General features: G+C 51.9%; 1 protein-coding gene across 2 annotated transcripts in view; it reads right to left on the bottom strand.

Moving 5' to 3' along the window:
• smc2 (structural maintenance of chromosomes 2) overlaps positions 1-16,630 on the bottom strand; it is a 49,049-nt gene that overhangs the window by 13,634 nt on the left and 18,785 nt on the right. For both annotated transcript variants that reach the window (XM_031817283.1, XM_031817284.1), the window contains exons 13-18: positions 12,415-12,553; positions 11,746-11,865; positions 8,958-9,162; positions 6,641-6,776; positions 1,634-1,758; positions 565-629 (exon numbers count right to left, since the gene is read on the bottom strand). In XM_031817283.1, the coding sequence (XP_031673143.1) occupies positions 565-629; positions 1,634-1,758; positions 6,641-6,776; positions 8,958-9,162; positions 11,746-11,865; positions 12,415-12,553 (790 nt within the window). The remainder of the gene's footprint in view (positions 1-564; positions 630-1,633; positions 1,759-6,640; positions 6,777-8,957; positions 9,163-11,745; positions 11,866-12,414; positions 12,554-16,630) is intronic.

The following is a 16,630-nucleotide window of genomic DNA, read 5'->3' as shown; positions in this document are numbered from 1 at the left end:
TTAACACAATATCAACAGAGCCAGGACAGAGGTTTAACACCATATCAACAGAGAGAGGTTTAACACAATATCAACAGAGCCAGGACAGAGGTTTAACACCATATCAACAGAGCCAGGACAGATGGTTCCCGAGACCCATTCATATGGGGAAAAAACTAATTATGCACAGATGACTAAGTGGCTTTATAAGGGCGCCAGGTAGCCTAGCGGTTAAGAACATGGGGCCAGTAACCGAAAGGACACTGGTTTAAATACCCGAGCCGATGTGCCGCTGAGCAAGGCACTTAAATATATTAAAGAGTTTAATATGGTTTATGTTTTAATTGGGAGGGGAGGAAGGGGGGGGGGGGGTAATTAGGTTTGCTAAATGGGTAGATATGACCCATGTGATCCTGAATGGGGTCCACTGATAGGTCTAGATATGACCCGTGGGGATAATAAGTCATGTGATCCTGAAAGGAGACCACTGATAGGTCCAGATATGACCCATTGGGATAATAAGTCATGTGATCCTGAAAGGAGACCACTGATAGGTCCAGATATGACCAATGGGGATAATCTGACCTTGTACTTCTCATCTGCCTTCTTCTGGACCTCCTTACTGCTGCGCAGGGTCTCCTCACACTCCTCTGAGAGAGAGACACACACACTTTTAATGTGAGTCATACTGTATTAACAGGAAGTTTAAAATGCAGAAGGATAAAAAGTGTTTGTTCGACATGGTGGGATCTGTTCCGTGTTTGTTAAATGTAATTATGTGAGAAATGGGAGGTGGAAACATCTTTAATGGTGTAAATATCGATACAGTATAATAACTATCGTATATAACTCAACATGGAGTCACGCTGTGACGTGGTGTCTGGTCCTCCCGCTACGACTCAGGATAACATGCAGTTTAATGAGGCTACAGATTATATAAACGATGATGATGATGGACATCACAGGATGATGAAAGTGAAAAGGTGATGAGTTTGATGCTCCTTCTTATTCTGGTGACATGATGATCTGTCCACACTGTATCCTACCAGCTGTTGGCGAGAGAACAAGTGCCAACACCATCTGCTATTTAAAGTAACAGTTTTTATAAAAACAAAAACGACCAAATCAGCCACTTTGGGTTCATCCTGTTTTAATCTGCACCTGGAGTTATCTTATCTTAACCCCCCGACCCCTGACCTAATTTCCCAGATACCAGGAAGTCTAAGAACCATTGAGGCCTTTGTTCTACTCCTCTCTATCTCAGTTACAACCACCCCACTTCCTGTCACAGGAATACCAGCTGTAGGTTTAAATACCACCCCACTTCCTGTCACTGGAATACCAGCTGTAGGTTTAATCACCAAGTCAATCAATCGTCAGCTTCAAGCTACCTCTAGTAAAACCCATGTCCTCGACACACAGACTAGCTACAGGAAGCTAGAGTGGACACTATAAAACTCAGCATGAGGAGGGCACAAATATCTTACTGTTTGTTATTAACTAAATAATTGTTACGTTAACCAACAAATAAAAGGTAACTACATTCATTTTTTTCGCCTCACAGTTCAACTCTTTGGGATCAAGTGTTGTCCCACCTTAAGTGAGAGAGAGAGAGTGAGAGAGTGAGAGTGTGAGAGTGTGTGTGTGTGCTCACCGATGGTCTTCAGTAACATCTTCAGTTCTTCCTGTTGTTTATGGAAGGAGCTCTGATGGAGTTTAACCTGGAGAATATCTAACTCTTCTGTCTTCATGTCTAACTGCTGCTTGAACAGACGATACCTAGAGAGGAGAGGGGAGGGAGAGGGGAGGGGAGGGGAGGGAGAGGGGAGGGAGAGGGGAGGGAGAGGGGAGGGAGAGGGAGAGGGGAGGGGAGGGGAGGGAGAGGGGAGGGGGAGGGAGAGGGGAGGGAGAGGGGAGGGAGAGGGTAGAGGGTAGGGGAGGGAGAGGGTAGGGGAGGGAGAGGGGAGGGAGAGGGGAGGGGAGGGTAGGGGAGGGAGAGGGGAGGGAGAGGGGAGGGGAGGGGAGGGAGAGGGGAGGGGAGGGGGAGGGTAGGGGAGGGAGAGGGGAGGGAGAGGGGAGGGGAGGAGAGGGGAGGGGAGGGGAGGGAGAGGGGAGGGAGAGGGGAGGGAGAGGGAGAGGGTAGGGAGAGGGGAGGGGAGGGAGAGGGTAGAGGGTAGGGGAGAGAGAGGGGAGGGGAGGGAGAGGGGAGGGGAGGGGAGGGAGAGGGGAGGGGAGGGAGAGGGTAGGGGAGGGAGAGGGGAGGGGAGGGAGAGGGGAGGGGAGGGAGAGGGGAGGGGAGGGAGAGGGAGGGAGAGGGTAGGGAGAGGGGAGGGAGAGGGTAGGGAGAGGGGAGGGAGAGGGGAGGGGAGGGAGAGGGTAGGGGAGGGAGAGGGGAGGGAGAGGGGAGGGGAGGGGAGGGAGAGGGGAGGGGAGGGGGAGGGAGAGGGGAGGGAGAGGGGAGAGGGGAGGGGAGGGAGAGGGAGGGGAGGGAGAGGGAGAGGGGAGGGAGAGGGGAGGGGGAGGGAGGGAGAGGGGAGGGAGAGGGGAGGGAGAGGGGAGGGGAGGGGGAGGGGGAGGGAGAGGGGAGGGAGAGGGGAGGGGGAGGGAGAGGGGAGGGAGAGGGGAGGGGAGGGGGAGGGGGAGGGAGAGGGAGGGAGAGGGAGGGGAGAGGGGAGGGGGAGGGGAGGGTAGAGGAGGGAGAGGGGAGGGGAGAGGGGAGGGGAGGGAGAGGGGAGGGAGAGGAGAGGGGAGGGGAGGGAGAGGGAGGAGAGGGTAAGAGGAGGGAGAGGGGAGGGAGAGGGGAGGGAGAGGGAGAGGGAGAGGGAGAGGGAGAGGGAGAGGGGAGGGGAGGGAGAGGGGAGGGAGAGGGGAGCGGAGAGGAGAGGGGAGGGGAGGGGAGGGAGAGGGAGGGAGAGGGGAGGGAGAGGGGAGGGAGAGGGGAGGGAGAGGGTAGAGGAGGGAGAGGGGAGGGAGAGCGGAGGGAGAGGGGAGGGAGAGGGTAGAGGAGGAGAGGGTAGAGGAGGGAGAGGGAGGGAGAGGGGAGGGAGAGGGGAGGGTAGAGGAGGGAGAGGGGAGGGAGAGGGGAGGGGAGGAGAGGGGAGGGAGAGGAGAGGGGAGGGGAGGGAGAGGGGAGGAGAGGGTAGAGGGGAGAGGGGAGGAGAGGGAGGGAGAGGGAGAGGGAGAGGGAGAGGGAGAGGGAGGGAGGAGGGGAGGGGAGGAGAGGGAGGGAGAGGGAGAGGGGAGGGAGAGGGGAGGGAGAGGGGAGGGAGAGGGGAGGGAGAGCGGAGGGAGAGGGTAGAGGAGGGAGAGGGTAGAGGAGGAGAGGGAGGGAGAGGGGAGGAGAGGGTAGAGGGGAGGGGAGGGAGAGGGGAGGGAGAGGGTAGAGGAGGGAGAGGTAGGGTTAGAGAGGGAGAGGGTAGAGGAGGGAGAGGAGAGGGGAGGGAGAGGGGAGGGAGAGGGTAGAGGGAGGGGAGGGAGAGGGGAGGGAGAGGGTAGAGGAGGGAGAGGGTAGAGGAGGGAGAGGGTAGAGGAGGGAGAGGGTAGAGGAGGGAGAGGGTAGAGGAGGGAGAGGGGAGGGGGAGGGAGAGGGTAGAGGAGGGGAGAGGGGAGGGGAGGAGAGGGTAGAGGAGGGAGAGGGTAGAGGAGGGAGGAGGGTAGAGGAGGGAGAGGGTAGAGGAGGGAGAGGGTAGAGGAGGGAGAGGGTAGGGAGGGAGAGGTAGAGGAGGGAGAGGGTAGAGGAGGGAGAGGTAGGGAGGTGAGAGGGGGGGGAGGGGAGGGAGAGGGTAGAGGAGGGAGAGGGTAGAGGAGGGAGAGGGTAGGGAGAGGGTAGAGGAGGGAGAGGTAGGGGAGGGAGAGGGTAGAGGAGGGAGAGGGTAGGGGAGGGAGAGGGTAGAGGAGGGAGAGGGTAAAGGGTAGAGGAGGGAGAGGTAGGGGAGGGAGAGGGTAGAGGAGGGAGAGGGTAGAGGAAGGGAGAGGGTAAAGGGTAGAGGAGGGAGAGGGTAAAGGTAGAGGAGGGAAAGGGTAAAGCGGTAGAGAGGGAGAGGGTAAAGGGTAAGAGGAGTGAGAGGTAAGGGTAGAGGAGTGAGAGGGTAGAGGGTAGAGGAGGGAGAGGGTAAAGGGTAAGAGGAGGGAGAGGGTAAAGGGTAGAGGAGGGAGAGGGTAAAGGGTAGAGGAGGGAGAGCGGTAAAGGGTAGAGGAGGGAGAGGGTAAAGGGTAGAGGAGGGAGAGGTAAAGGGTAGAGGAGGGAGAGGGTAAAGGGTAGGGAGTGGAGAGGGTAAAGGGTAGAGGAGTGAGAGGGTAAAGGTAGAGGAGTGAGAGGGTAAAGGGTAGAGGAGTGAGAGGGTAAAGGGTAGAGGAGTGAGAGGGTAAAGGGTAGAGGAGTGAGAGGGTAAAGGGTAGAGGAGGGAGGGGTAAAGGAGGGAGAGGGTAAAGGTAGAGGAGGGAGGGGTAAAGGGTAGAGGAGGGAGAGGGTAGAGGAGGGAGAGGGTAAAGGGTAGAGGAGGGAGAGGGTAGAGGAGGGAGAGGGTAAAGGGTAGAGGTAAAGGGTAGAGGAGGGAAGAGGGTAGAGGAGGGAGAGGGTAGGGGAGGGAGAGGGTTAAAGGGTAGAGGAGGGAGAGGGTAGAGGAGGAGAGGGTAAAGGGTAGAGGGTAAAGGGTTAGAGGGTAAAGGGTTAGAGGGTAAAGGGTAAAGGGTTAGAGGGTAAAGGGTAGAGGAGGGAGAGGGTAGAGGAGGGAGAGGGTAAAGGGTAGAGGAGGGAGAGGGTAGAGGAGGGAGAGGGTAAAGGGTAGAGGAGGGAGAGGGTAGAGGAGGGAGAGGGTAGAGGAGGGAGAGGGTAGAGGAGGGAGAGGGTAGAGGAGGGACGAGGGTAAAGGGTAGAGGAGGGAGAGGGTAGGGGAGGGAGAGGGTAGAGGAGGGAGAGGGTAGGGGAGGGAGAGGGTAAAGGGTTAGAGGAGGGAAAGGGTAGAGGAGGGAAAGGGTAAAGGGTAGAGGAGGGAGAGGGTAAAGGGTAGAGGAGGGAGAGGGTAGAGGAGGGAGAGGGTAAAGGGTAGAGGAGGGAGAGGGTAGAGGAGGGAGAGGGTAAAGGGTAGAGGGTAAAGGGTAGAGGAGGGAGAGGGTAGAGGAGGGAGAGGGTAGGGGAGGGAGAGGGTAAAGGGTAGAGGAGGGAGAGGGTAGAGGAGGGAGAGGGTAAAGGGTTAGAGGGTAAAGGGTAGAGGGTAAAGGGTAGAGGGTAAAGGGTAAAGGGTAGAGGTAAAGGGTAGAGGAGGGAGAGGGTAGAGGAGGGAGAGGGTAAAGGGTAGAGGAGGGAGAGGGTAGAGGAGGGAGAGGGGTAAAGGGTAGAGGGTAAAGGGTAGAGGAGGGAGAGGGTAGAGGAGGGAGAGGGTAGAGGAGGGAGAGGGTAGAGGAGGGAGAGGGTAGAGGAGGGAGAGGGTAAAGGGTAGAGGAGGGAAGAGGGTAGGGGAGGGAGAGGGTAGAGGAGGGAGAGGGTAGGGGAGGGAGAGGGTAAAGGGTAGAGGAGGGAAGGGTAAAGGGTTAGAGGAGTGAGAGGGTAAAGGGTAGAGGAGTGAGAGGGTAGAGGGTAGAGGAGGGAGAGGGTAAAGGGTAGAGGAGGGAGAGGGTAAAGGGTAGAGGAGGGAGAGGGTAAAGGGTAGAGGAGGGAGAGGGTAAAGGGTAGAGGAGGGAGAGGGTAAAGGGTAGAGGAGTGAGAGGGTAAGGGTAGAGGAGTGAGAGGGTAAAGGGTAGAGGAGTGAGAGGGTAAGGGTAGAGGAGTGAGAGGGTAAAGGGTAGAGGAGTGAGAGGGTAAAGGGTAGAGGAGTGAGAGGGTAGAGGGTAGAGGAGGGAGAGGGTAAAGGGTAGAGGAGGGAGAGGGTAAAGGGTAGAGGAGGGAGAGGGTAAAGGGTAGAGGAGGGAGAGGGTAAAGGGTAGAGGAGGGAGAGGGTAGAGGAGGGAGAGGGTAAAGGGTAGAGGAGGGAGAGGGTAGAGGAGGGAGAGGGTAGAGGAGGGAGAGGGTAGAGGAGGGAGAGGGTAGAGGAGGGAGAGGGTAGAGGAGGGAGAGGGTAGAGGAGGGAGAGGGTAAGGGTAGAGGAGGGAGAGGGTAAAGGTAGAGGAGGGAGAGGGTAGAGGAGGGAGAGGGTAGAGGAGGGAGAGGGTAGAGGAGGGAGAGGGTAGAGGAGGGAGAGGGTAGAGGGTAGAGGAGGGAGAGGGTAGAGGTAGAGGAGGGAGAGGGTAGAGGAGGGAGAGGGTAGAGGAGGGAGAGGTAAAGGAGGGAGAGAGAGAGAGGGTAGAGGAGGGAGAGAGAGAGAGGGTAGGGTAGAGGAGAGGGGTAGAGGAGGAGAGGGGTAGAGGAGGGAGAGAGAGAGAGGGGAGAGGAGGGAGAGGAGAGAGGTAGAGGAGGGAGAGGAGAGAGGTAGAGGAGGGAGAGGAAGAGGAGGGAGAGGAGAGGGGTAGAGGAGGGAGAGAGAGAGGGGAGAGGAGGGAGAGAGAGAGGGGAGAGGAGGGAGAGGGAGGGGAGAGGAGAGGAGAGAGAGAGAGAGAGAGAGGGTAAAGGGAGAAGGTAGAGCGAGGAGGGATGGGGGAGAGAGAAGGAATATATAGAGAAATGTTTCAGAAATATTGAATTAGCTGAACTCCTAAAGCTACATAGTAAATGTTCCAGGACAGCCACCTCTCAGCGGTCCCCTTGAGACCAGACAGTTGTTTGTCCAGGGCCTGTAGCTCCGTCTCCGTGGCTGACAGACTGTCCTGAACCTCTCTCAGCTCCTGGAGGCTGGACAACACGGAGGCCGACTGGGAACGGGCTCCTACAGGGAGATGGAGAATAATCACCACATTACCGAGGAGGGAAGGAGAGATACACACAGTAAGACTGGACAACACAGACTGACTGACTCCTAGAGGGAGAGAGACACATGACAACACAGACTGACTGACTCCTAGAGGGAGAGAGACACATGACAACACAGACTGACTGACTCCTAGAGGGAGAGAGACACATGACAACACAGACTGACTGACTCCTAGAGGGAGAGAGACACATGACAACACAGACTGACTCCTAGAGGGAGAGAGACACAGGACAACACAGACTGACTCCTAGAGGGAGAGAGACACACGACAACACAGACTGACTGACTGCTAGAGGGAGAGAGACATGACACACACACAGACTGACTCCTAGAGGGAGAGAGACACACAACAACACAGACTGACTCCTAGAGGGAGAGAGACACACGACAACACAGACTGACTCCTAGAGGGAGAGAGACACACGACAACACAGACTGACTCCTAGAGGGAGAGAGACACATGACAACACAGACTGACTCCTAGAGGGAGAGAGACACATGACAACACAGACTGACTGACTGACTCCTAGAGGGAGAGAGACACACAACAACACAGACTGACTCCTAGAGGGAGAGAGACATGACACACAGACTGACTCCTAGAGGGAGAGAGACACACGACAACACAGACTGACTCCTAGAGGGAGAGAGACACACGACAACACAGACTGACTCCTAGAGGGAGAGAGACACATGACAACACAGACTGACTCCTAGAGGGAGAGAGACACACGACACACAGACTGACTCCTAGAGGGAGAGAGACACACGACAACACAGACTGACTCCTAGAGGGAGAGAGACACACGACAACACAGACTGACTCCTAGAGGGAGAGAGACACATGACAACACAGACTGACTCCTAGAGGGAGAGAGACACATGACAACACAGACTGACTCCTAGAGGGAGAGAGACACATGACAACACAGACTGACTCCTAGAGGGAGAGAGACACATGACAACACAGACTGACTGACTCCTAGAGGGAGAGAGACATGACACACAGACTGACTGACTCCTAGAGGGAGAGAGACATGACACACAGACTGACTGACTCCTAGAGGGAGAGAGACACGACAACACAGACTGACTCCTAGAGGGAGAGAGACACACGACACACAGACTGACTCCTAGAGGGAGAGAGACACACGACACAGACTGACTCCTAGAGGGAGAGAGACACATGACAACACAGACTGACTGACTCCTAGAGGGAGAGAGACACATGACAACACAGACTGACTGACTCCTAGAGGGAGAGAGACACATGACAACACAGACTGACTGACTCCTAGAGGGAGAGAGACATGACACACAGACTGACTGACTCCTAGAGGGAGAGAGACATGACACACAGACTGACTGACTCCTAGAGGGAGAGAGACACGACAACACAGACTGACTCCTAGAGGGAGAGAGACACACGACACACAGACTGACTCCTAGAGGGAGAGAGACACACGACACAGACTGACTCCTAGAGGGAGAGAGACACATGACAACACAGACTGACTGACTCCTAGAGGGAGAGAGACACATGACAACACAGACTGACTGACTCCTAGAGGGAGAGAGACACATGACAACACAGACTGACTGACTCCTAGAGGGAGAGAGACATGACACACAGACTGACTGACTCCTAGAGGGAGAGAGACATGACACACAGACTGACTGACTCCTAGAGGGAGAGAGACACGACAACACAGACTGACTCCTAGAGGGAGAGAGACACGACAACACAGACTGACTCCTAGAGGGAGAGAGACACACGACACACAGACTGACTCCTAGAGGGAGAGAGACACACGACACACAGACTGACTCCTAGAGGGAGAGAGACACACGACACAGACTGACTCCTAGAGGGAGAGAGACACGACAACACAGACTGACTCCTAGAGGGAGAGAGACACATGACAACACAGACTGACTGACTCCTAGAGGGAGAGAGACATGACAACACAGACTGACTCCTAGAGGGAGAGACATGACAACACAGACTGACTGGGAACAGGTTACCGGAGGGGGGAGACAGAAAGAGGAATAGGAAGAGAAACAGAACGAGACGATGGTAGAGAGAGAACATGTATAGAGAAGGAAAACGGTCTTCATCAGAGTCGTGTGTCTCACCTCCACTCAGCGTCCCCTGAGGATCGAAGACGTCTCCTCCCAGAGTAACAGTCTTGGTCATGACTCTCTTGTCGAAGGCCACTCGCTTGGCGTTGTCTAATGTATCACACACCAATGTAGAACCAAACACGTACTCCATGGCCTTCCTCAGGTCTGCCTCATAGCCAACCAGAGACAGCGCTGTATGGACGTTCTGCTCCCCAACCTACAGATGGAGAGAGAGAGAGGGAGAGAGACAGAGAGGGAGAGAGAGAGAGGGGCTCGTAACCAACCAACGTTGTTATTGAGAAGGGATGGCAGATATCATGTGGAGTAAGGGTGTACGGTCTGTGTGTGTGTGTGTGTGACAGAGGGCATAAGGTATGTGTGAGGGTGTATGGTGTGTGTAGGTCTGTTTGTGCTCAGTGTGTTTATGGGATTTTTTTAATGAATAATGACTAAATTATATATACATTTAACGTAGAACTTTAACTAACAGAATACTACTCTGTTACTGTATGGATGTATGAATCTCATTATAATCATAATACAGAATATAATGTGTGTAGTTTTAGTCAAGAATTAGAACAAGGACCGTCTGTTCCTTGTTAGAAACGAATGAAGTTATCGTCAGACCGGGCTAGAATGCTGTGTTCCTTACAGGACATCCTGTCCCCACCCAGGGAGGGGAGAGACCTTGGGCTTGTCGTAGATAATTTGTCAGACCGGGCTGGAATGCTGTGTTCCTTACAGGACATCCTGTCCCCACCCAGGGAGGGGAGAGACCTTGGGCTTGTCGTAGATAATTTGTCAGACCGGGCTGGAATGCTGTGTTCCTTACAGGACATCCTGTCCCCACCCAGGGAGGGGAGAGACCTTGGGCTTGTCGTAGATTGTTTAACAGGTGACAATTTGTGAGTAGGAGAAGACTTGTGAACTATGTTGCCATTGTATCTGAGAGGAGGAGGGACATTTATGACGAAACGTGAGGTATACAGTGCCTTGCGAAAGTATTCGGCCCCCTTGAACTTTTTGACCTTTTGCCACATTTCAGGCTTCAAACATAAAGATATAAAACTGTATTTTTCTGAGAAGAATCAACAACAAGTGGGACACAATCATGAAGTGGAACGACATTTATTGGATATTTCAAACTTTTTTAACATATCAAAAACTGAACAATTGGGCGTGCAAAACTATTCAGCCCCCTTAAGTTAATACTTTGTAGCGCCACCTTTTGCTGCGATTACAGCTGTAAGTCGCTTGGGGTATGTCTCTATCAGTTTTGCACATCAAGAGACTGACATTTTTTCCCATTCCTCCTTGCAAAACAGCTCGAGCTCAGTGAGGTTGGATGGAGAGCATTTGTGAACAGCAGTTTTCAGTTCTTTCCACAGATTCTCGATTGGATTCAGGTCTGGACTTTGACTTGGCCATTCTAACACCTGGATATGTTTATTTTTGAACCATTCCATTGTAGATTTTGCTTTATGTTTTGGATCATTGTCTTATTGGAAGACAAATCTCCGTCCCAGTCTCAGGTCTTTTGCAGACTCCATCAGGTTTTCTTCCAGAATGGTCCTGTATTTGGCTCTATCCATCTTCCCATCAATTTTAACCATCTTCCCTGTCCCTGCTGAAGAAAAGCAGGCCCAAACCATGATGCTGCCACCACCATGTTTGACAGTGGGGAAGGTTGGTTCAGGGTGATGAGCTGTGTTGCTTTTTCACCAAACATAACGTTTTGCATTGTTGCCAAAAAGTTCAATTTTGGTTTCATCTGACCAGAGCACCTTCTTCCACATGTTTGGTGTGTCTCCCAGGTGGCTTGTGGCAAACTTTAAACGACACTTTTTATGGATATCTTTAAGAAATGGCTTTCTTCTTGCCACTCTTCCATAAAGGCCAGATTTGTGCAATATACGACTGATTGTTGTCCTATGGACAGAGTCTCCCACCTCAGCTGTAGATCTCTGCAGTTCATCCAGAGTGATCATGGGCCTCTTGGCTGCATCTCTGATCAGTCTTCTCCTTGTATGAGCTGAAATTTTAGAGGGACGGCCAGGTCTTGGTAGATTTGCAGTGGTCTGATACTCCTTCCATTTCAATATTATCGCTTGCACAGTGCTCCTTGGGATGTTTAAAGCTTGGGAAATCTTTTGTATCCAAATCCGGCTTTAAACTTCTTCACAACAGTATCTCGGACCTGCCTGGTGTGTTCCTTGTTCTTCATGATGCTCTCTGCGCTTTTAACGGACCTCTGAGACTATCACAGTGCAGGTGCATTTATACGGAGACTTGATTACACACAGGTGGATTGTATTTATCATCATTAGTCATTTAGGTCAACATTGGATCATTCAGAGATCCTCACTGAACTTCTGGAGAGAGTTTGCTGCACTGAAAGTAAAGGGGCTGAATAATTTTGCACGCCCAATTTTTCATTTTTTGATTTGTTAAAAAGTTTGAAATATCCAATAAATGTCGTTCCACTTCATGATTGTGTCCCACTTGTTGTTGATTCTTCACAAAAAAATACAGTTTTATATCTTTATGTTTGAAGCCTGAAATGTGGCAAAAGGTCGCAAAGTTCAAGGGGGCCGAATACTTTCGCAAGGCAGTGTATAGACCAATGTACCCGGGAAATGATAGCTCTCATAAATAAACATTCCTGACCATTGTATCTGGACCTCCGTCTGATTCAGTACAACCAGTTTCCTACACATTCTGGGTGTCAGGCTGAGTAAGCAAATCAAATTGGGTTTATGAACACTGAGAAGTTAATTCTCTTAACAGTGTTGTATCTCACCAGACTCTTGGCTGTGTTGACCACACTGGCATTAAGTGTCCTGGCAGAGATCTTGTTGAGGGGGATGATGGTGTATCTACGCTTCAGCTCTCCTTTCTCCAACAACTTCTTACCTGTCACCTAGAGAGACAGAGACAGAGAGAGACAGACAGAGAGACAGAGCGAGAGAAACAGAGCGAGAGAAACAGAGAGCGAGAGAAACAGAGCGAGAGAGACAGAGAGCGAGACAAACAGAGAGCGAGAGAAACAGAGAGCGAGAGAAACAGAGAGCGAGAGAAACAGAGAGCGAGAGAAACAGAGAGCGAGAGAAACAGAGAGCGAGAGAAACAGAGAGCGAGAGAAACAGAGAGCGAGACAGCGAAAGAGACAGACAGCAAGAGAGAGAGACAGACGGCAAGAGAGAGACAGACAGCGAGAGAGAGAGAGACAGACAGCAAGAGAGAGACAGACAGCAAGAGAGAGACAGTGTTATGGGAGCTAAGCCCCTCCTCCTTTCACATTCCAGTACAGAACCAGGAACAGCAGCTCCCGGACAGAACTATCATCATGACGACAGTAGCAAACACACAGTTCTTCTTCTCTACCAATGAAAGCATGGCAACGGTTGACCCTGATATATAAAGTGTTCTGCAGTGAACGTTGTGTCAGGAACAGTCAGAACACACTAACCTCAGTGTCCACCACAACATTGTAGAGTTTCCCTCCAGCCACCACCTCCAGTCCAGTAGAGTAGCACACATCACTGACTGTTATCAGGTTAGCTAGGAGCCCTTTAACTCTGCTACGGTCCCAGTCACGTTCTGGGTCACTATGAGGGAGACAGAGACACTGACTGTTATCAGGTTAGCTAGGAGACACTATGAGGGAGACAGAGACACTGACTGTTATCAGGTTAGCTAGGAGACACTATGAGGGAGACAGAGACACTGACTGTTATCAGGTTAGCTAGGAGACACTATGAGGGAGACAGAGATACTGACTGTTATCAGGTTAGCTAGGAGACACTATGAGAGAGACAGAGATACTGACTGTTATCAGGTTAGCTAGGAGACACTATGAGAGAGACAGAGATACTGACTGTTATCAGGTTAGCTAGGAGACACTATGAGGGAGACAGACACTGACTGTTATCAGGTTAGCTAGGAGACACTATGAGGGAGACAGAGACACTGACTTATCAGGTTAGCTACGAGACACGATGAGGGAGACAGAGATACTGACTGTTATCAGGTTAGCTAGGAGACACTATGAGGGAGACAGAGATACTGACTGTTATCAGGTTAGCTAGGAGACACTATGAGGGAGACAGAGACACTGACTGTTATCAGGTTAGCTAGGAGACACTATGAGGGAGACAGAGACACTGACTGTTATCAGGTTAGCTAGGAGACACTATGAGGGATAAGAGACACTGACTGTTATCAGGTTAGCTAGGAGACACTATGAGGGAGACAGAGACACTGACTTATCAGGTTAGCTAGGAGACACTATGAGGGAGACAGAGACACTGACTGTTATCAGGTTAGCTAGGAGACACTATGAGAGAGACAGAGACACTGACTGTTATCAGGTTAGCTAGGAGACACTATGAGGGATAAGAGACACTGACTGTTATCAGGTTAGCTAGGAGACACTATGAGGGAGACAGAGATATTGACTGTTATCAGGTTAGCTAGGAGCCCCTGCTAAATGACTCACTACTGTCAATCTCTCTGGATAAAAGAGTCTGTTAAATGACTCCCTACTGTCAGTCTCTCTGAATAAGAGAGTCTGCTAAATGACTCCCTACTGTCAGTCTCTCTGGATAAGAGAGTCTGCTAAATGACTCCCTACTGTCAGTCTCTCTGGATAAGAGAGTCTGCTAAATGACTCCCTACTGTCAGTCTCTCTGGATAAGAGAGTCTGTTAAATGACTCCCTACTGTAAGTCTCTCTGGATAAGAGAGTCTGCTAAATGACTCCCTACTGTCAGTCTCTCTGGATAAGAGAGTCTGCTAAATGACTCACTACTGTCAGTCTCTGGATAAGAGAGTCTGTTAAATGACTCCCTACTGTCAGTCTCTCTGGATAAGAGAGTCTGCTAAATGACGCCCTACTGTCAGTCTCTCTGGATAAGAGAGTCTGCTAAATGACTCCCTACTGTCAGTCTCTCTGGATAAGAGAGTCTGCTAAATGACTCCCTACTGTCAGTCTCTCTGGATAAGAGAGTCTGCTAAATGACGCCCTACTGTCAGTCTCTCTGAATAAGAGAGTCTGCTAAATGACTCCCTACTGTCAGTCTCTCTGGATAAGAGAGTCTGCTAAATGACGCCCTACTGTCAGTCTCTCTGGATAAGAGAGTCTGCTAAATGACTCCCTACTGTCAGTCTCTCTGGATAAGAGAGTCTGCTAAATGACTCCCTACTGTCAGTCTCTCTGGATAAGAGAGTCTGCTAAATGACTCCCTACTGTCAGTCTCTCTGGATAAGAGAGTCTGCTAAATGACTCACTACTGTCAGTCTCTCTGGATAAGAGAGTCTGCTAAATGACTCACTACTGTCAGTCTCTCTGGATAAGAGAGTCTGCTAAATGACTCCCTACTGTCAGTCTCTCTGGATAAGAGAGTCTGCTAAATGACTCCCTACTGTCAGTCTCTCTGGATAAGAGAGTCTGCTAAATGACTCCCTACTGTCAGTCTCTCTGGATAAGAGAGTCTGCTAAATGACTCCCTACTGTCAGTCTCTCTGGATAAGAGAGTCTGCTAAATGACGCCCTACTGTCAGTCTCTCTGGATAAGAGAGTCTGCTAAATGACTCCCTACTGTCAGTCTCTCTGGATAAGAGAGTCTGCTAAATGACTCCCTACTGTCAGTCTCTCTGGATAAGAGAGTCTGCTAAATGACGCCCTACTGTCAGTCTCTCTGGATAAGAGAGTCTGCTAAATGACGCCCTACTGTCAGTCTCTCTGGATAAGAGAGTCTGCTAAATGACTCCCTACTGTCAGTCTCTCTGGATAAGAGAGTCTGCTAAATGACGCCCTACTGTCAGTCTCTCTGGATAAGAGAGTCTGCTAAATGACTCCCTATTGTCAGTCTCTCTGGATAAGAGAGTCTGCTAAATGACTCCCTATTGTCAGTCTCTCTGGATAAGAGAGTCTGCTAAATGACGCCCTACTGTCAGTCTCTCTGGATAAGAGAGTCTGCTAAATGACTCCCTACTGTCAGTCTCTCTGGATAAGAGAGTCTGCTAAATGACTCCCTACTGTCAGTCTCTCTGGATAAGAGAGTCTGCTAAATGACTCCCTACTGTCAGTCTCTCTGGATAAGAGAGTCTGCTAAATGACTCCCTACTGTCAGTCTCTCTGGATAAGAGAGTCTGCTAAATGACTCCCTACTGTCAGTCTCTCTGGATAAGAGAGTCTGCTAAATGACTCCCTACTGTCAGTCTCTCTGGATAAGAGAGTCTGCTAAATGACTCCCTACTGTCAGTCTCTCTGGATAAGAGAGTCTGCTAAATGACTCCCTACTGTCAGTCTCTCTGGATAAGAGAGTCTGCTAAATGACTCCCTACTGTCAGTCTCTCTGGATAAGAGAGTCTGTTAAATGACTCCCTACTGTAAGTCTCTCTGGATAAGAGAGTCTGCTAAATGACTCCCTACTGTCAGTCTCTCTGGATAAGAGAGTCTGCTAAATGACGCACATGTAAATATGACATCAATAATCAAGTTTGCAAGGGGAAGTTTTTTTTGTGCTGAGGTTGAACGCCACAGGAGAGGAGAGGAGCACACGGAGGTTGAACGCCACAGGAGAGGAGAGGAGCACACGGAGGTTGAACGCCACAGGAGAGGAGAGGAGCACACGGAGGTTGAACGCCACAGGAGAGGAGAGGAGCACACGGAGGTTGAACGCCACAGGAGAGGAGAGGAGCACACGGAGGTTGAACGCCACAGGAGAGGAGAGGAGCACACGGAGGTTGAACGCCACAGGAGAGGAGAGGAGCACACGGAGGTTGAACGCCACAGGAGAGGAGAGGAGCACACGGAGGTTGAAAGCCACAGGAGAGGAGAGGAGCACACGGAGGTTGAACGCCACAGGAGAGGAGAGGAGCACACGGAGGTTGAACGCCACAGGAGAGGAGAGGAGCACACGGAGGTTGAACGCCACAGGAGAGGAGAGGAGCACACGGAGGTTGAACGCCACAGGAGAGGAGAGGAGCACACGGAGGTTGAACGCCACAGGAGAGGAGAGGAGCACACGGAGGTTGAAAGCCACAGGAGAGGAGAGGAGCACACGGAGGTTGAAAGCCACAGGAGAGGAGAGGAGCACACGGAGGTTGAAAGCCACAGGGGAGGAGAGGAGCACACGGAGGTTGAACGCCACAGGAGAGGAGAGGAGCACACGGAGGTTGAAAGCCACAGGAGAGGAGAGGAGCACACGGAGGTTGAAAGCCACAGGGGAGGAGAGGAGCACACGGAGGTTGAACGCCACAGGGGAGGAGAGGAGCACACGGAGGTTGAACGCCACAGGAGAGGAGAGGAGCACACGGAGGTTGAACGCCACAGGGGAGGAGAGGAGAGGAGAGGTGAGGAGCACACGGAGGTTGAAAGCCACAGGGGAGGAGAGGAGCACACGGAGGTTGAAAGCAACAGGAGAGGTGCACACGGAGGTTGAAAGCCACAGGAGAGGAGCACACGGAGGTTGAACGCCACAGGTGAGGAGCACACGGAGGTTGAAAGCCACAGGAGAGGTGCACACGGAGGTTGAAAGCCACAGGAGAGGTGCACACGGAGGTTGAAAGCCACAGGAGAGGAGCACACGGAGGTTGAAAGCCACAGGAGAGGAGAGGAGCACACGGAGGTTGAACGCCACAGGAGAGGAGAGGAGCACACGGAGGTTGAACGCCACAGGG

The sequence above is a fragment of the Oncorhynchus kisutch genome, unplaced genomic scaffold (genome assembly GCF_002021735.2).
Source record: "Oncorhynchus kisutch isolate 150728-3 unplaced genomic scaffold, Okis_V2 scaffold976, whole genome shotgun sequence".
In the NCBI taxonomy this organism is placed as follows: domain Eukaryota; kingdom Metazoa; phylum Chordata; class Actinopteri; order Salmoniformes; family Salmonidae; genus Oncorhynchus; species Oncorhynchus kisutch.
The sequence above is the reverse complement of the archived record's forward strand: the minus strand, read 5'-3'. Positions and strand labels throughout refer to the sequence as shown.